The following is a 3,243-nucleotide window of genomic DNA, read 5'->3' on the forward strand; positions in this document are numbered from 1 at the left end:
GGTTCGGGCAGCGTGCCCGAACACCATGAGGTGTTCGGGGGGTGCCGAACCGAACAGGCCAAAATCCGGGCGAACCCGAACAGTGGCGAACACTGTTCGCCCATCACTAATCAGGCCCATCCCAATAGCAGGCAGCAGAGGAGAGCTCAGCCTGTGCTAGCATCCGGGACATTCCTCAGCATAATATTCCCCTCCAGGGGTCAGTAGCCCCCCAGCCCCGTATAATGTGTGGCGTGGATCCCCTCCTTCATATAGCGGGTGCAGTGACAGGAGACCCCGTATATCAGACAGGTTACCCCCTGATAATGATGGAGACAGAGGAGATCGGGAGAGCAGGAAGCGGAGCTGGTCACATTACAGCGGGATTTTCCGGCCACTGTCGCCGCTCAGAAGCCCCCCGTGACTGTAATGGAGGAGGGGAGACCCCTGCCAGCCGGGCGGCCGCACACAGGGGGCGCACCGCTACTTTCCGGGGGGGATAAACCCACTTTTCTCCCGGCGAGGAAACACAAGCAGAGAGCCGAGGAGTGACAGCTGTGTGGAGGGGCGGCTGAGAGTCCGGATCCCACCAATAGGAAGAGGGGTGTGTCCTCCTGTCAGCAGCCAATGGCAGCGCAGCCGGGGAGAGTATATAAGCGCAGAGCTTGGCTCTCCCCGCAATGTTACACGTTGTTGTAGTGCAGGAAGATGGTAGAGACCGCCCCAGCAGCCGCCCCTCCCGCAGCGGAGCCCGCCGCCAAGAAGAAGCAGACTAAGAAGGCGGCAGCCGGAGGAGGAGCCAAGAAAGCCAGCAAGAAGCCTTCCGGCCCCGCCGTGTCCGAGCTCATCCTCAAGGCCGTGTCCGCCTCCAAAGAGCGCAGCGGGGTCTCCCTGGCCGCCCTGAAGAAGGCTCTGGCTGCCGGAGGCTACGATGTGGAGAAGAATAACAGCCGCCTCAAGCTGGCCATCAAGGGTTTGCTGACAAAGGGCAGCCTCGTCCATGTCAAAGGCACCGGCGCCTCCGGATCCTTCAAGGTCAGCAAGAAGGAGGCAGCCGGCAAAGAGCACAAGAAGCCGGCGGCGGCCAAGAAGAAGCCAGCGGCTGCCGCCAAGCCTAAGAAGCCGGCTACTGCCAGGAAGCCCAAAGCCGCCAAGTCCCCGAAGAAGCCTAAGAAAGCCCCCAGCGCCGCCAAGAAGAGCCCCGCTAAGAAGGCGGCCAAGAAACCGGCGGCAGCTGCTGCCAAGAAGCCCAAAGCTGCCGCTAAAGCCAAGAAAGCCGCCAAGAGCCCCGCTAAGAAGGCAGCAAAGCCCAAGAAGGCCGTTCCTAAGAAGAAATAAGCAGCAGCGCGTCTCTCCAAAAACGCAAAGGCTCTTTACAGAGCCACCCACATTTCCCCTGAAGGGCTGCGATACACTCAGTACATCTTCTGACAGTCCCATTACTGGCAGGTGATAACGTCCCCTCTGTGCAGTGACTCCCCTAGTAGTGTGCTCAGTCTTCATGTGGATGTTTAAGGCGGCCATACAGGCTGCGGGGTCACAAAGAATCCGGTTCTATAGACTCGTATTTTAGCTGCTTTGAACTGTGTAAAACGTCAATTTCTGGTGAGCCCAATCATGCTTTTACATAATGCTGGAAGTAATGCATAGTGTGAAAAGTAATTTCTGCCTTCAATTTGCCTCTGATAAAGGGGTGCAACTGCCGCTGCAGTGTGTAGTCAGTGTGACAGCGGTACTATTTATGGAGAATGTGGAGGCGGCTGTGATCCAAGTTATAGAATTGCAGGGTGCCCACAACGTCTCTGTATCTGCAGGGGTGGCTTATTCACTGCCAACGCTATGAAAAGAGGACTATCTGGAGCTCAAATAAGCTGTACTTCGTTTATTAATGTTCTCACAATGCAAACTACACATGCCGAAGCGGAAGGGGTCCCTTTCAGTTCAGCCTACATGGGTTTTATATATAAATAACGGAGCTAGGGGAGGGCAATTTAAAAAAAAAAATAAAAAAATCTGATAAGCTTTCCTTAGCGTTACAGGAGACTCCTTACTTTGCGCTCACAGTTGCCAATACACTCGTCCTCTTGAGCGATATCTGGAGAAATTGCAGTGTGTGTAGCGCATACCGGTTACTGTGCGTGTAAATGAGGAGAGGGAAATGCGATGAACTTCCGTTCTGGATCATATTGACGGTATTAGATAACCTCTCTGACATTACACGATCTACCCCATCCTATTGCTCAGCGTTGAAAGGTTTTACGCAGCAAATTCAGCAACTCCCGTGAGAACTTGATGTCAGGGAATCCTCATTGCAATCTATAATAATGGCTCATTTCAGTCAGCGGCGTTTATGGACGAAAGAGCAAAAAAAAAATCTAATTAGCCGATATTTCCAAATACCCCACTCGCGTTAAGTCTTTCCCACCACTTTATCGATCGCCACCAACTACACTCCTAGATTCGATCGGTCACGATTTACATTCCTACATTAAAGATCACCGCCCTGCTATGGGCATATCCCTTTCCCAACCACACTGCTATGTAGTAAGATCTGTCTCCAACATTAAAGCAGCCGTTGTCCTCCACTGCAATCATCCTGTGACGTCAGCAACGTTACCGTCCCAGCGGTGGTGATCGGGATGATTAATAAGCAAGTTACCGGGCTACTTCGTGTAATTTCCTAGAATGCATCTCCTCGGGTCTCTCCACATCTTTCAGCGGAATCCCGATGGAAGCAACACCACCGGCTACTGTAGCACGCTACTTATAGCAATGCCGACTGCTCGATACACCGCAATTCACATAACAGCACTTTTATGGAACAGGTGGGCGGCCCTGAAAAGGGCCTTTTGCACTACAGTAAGGGGTAAATGGAGTGGCTTAGCCCCCGAAGCCGTAGAGGGTGCGCCCCTGGCGCTTGAGGGCGTACACCACATCCATGGCGGTGACCGTCTTCCTCTTGGCGTGCTCGGTGTAGGTGACGGCGTCCCGGATGACGTTCTCCAGGAAAACCTTCAGCACTCCGCGGGTCTCCTCATAGATGAGGCCGGAGATGCGCTTGACACCCCCTCTGCGGGCCAGGCGGCGGATGGCGGGCTTAGTGATGCCCTGGATGTTATCCCGGAGCACCTTCCTGTGCCGCTTGGCGCCGCCTTTCCCGAGTCCCTTCCCGCCCTTTCCTCGGCCAGACATGATCGCGATACTTCCTCTTTGCTCGAAAAACGAACTGATCTGTTTGCTGCAGCCTCCTCGTCTTTTATACAT

General features: G+C 54.1%; 2 protein-coding genes across 2 annotated transcripts; one reads left to right on the top strand and one right to left on the bottom strand.

Moving 5' to 3' along the window:
- Window positions 1-687: 687 nt before the first annotated feature.
- Window positions 688-1,317, top strand: LOC137535155 (histone H1A-like). The gene has a single exon (XM_068256971.1). It carries the CDS (start codon window positions 688-690, stop codon window positions 1,315-1,317), a length of 630 nt encoding a protein of 209 aa, XP_068113072.1.
- A 1,542-nt stretch (window positions 1,318-2,859) lies between these two features.
- On the bottom strand, window positions 2,860-3,243 carry LOC137537041 (histone H4-like). Its single transcript, XM_068259190.1, has one exon. It carries the CDS (start codon window positions 3,241-3,243, stop codon window positions 2,860-2,862), a length of 384 nt encoding a protein of 127 aa, XP_068115291.1.

This window comes from Hyperolius riggenbachi, chromosome 10 (genome assembly GCF_040937935.1).
Source record: "Hyperolius riggenbachi isolate aHypRig1 chromosome 10, aHypRig1.pri, whole genome shotgun sequence".
NCBI lineage: Eukaryota > Metazoa > Chordata > Amphibia > Anura > Hyperoliidae > Hyperolius > Hyperolius riggenbachi.

Coding starts and splice junctions, on each gene's coding strand:
- LOC137535155 (XM_068256971.1), top strand. CDS start 688: ATGGTAGAGACCGCCCCAGCAGCCGCCCCTCCCGCAGCGGAGCCCGCC.
- LOC137537041 (XM_068259190.1), bottom strand. CDS start 3,243: ATGTATAAAAGACGAGGAGGCTGCAGCAAACAGATCAGTTCGTTTTTC.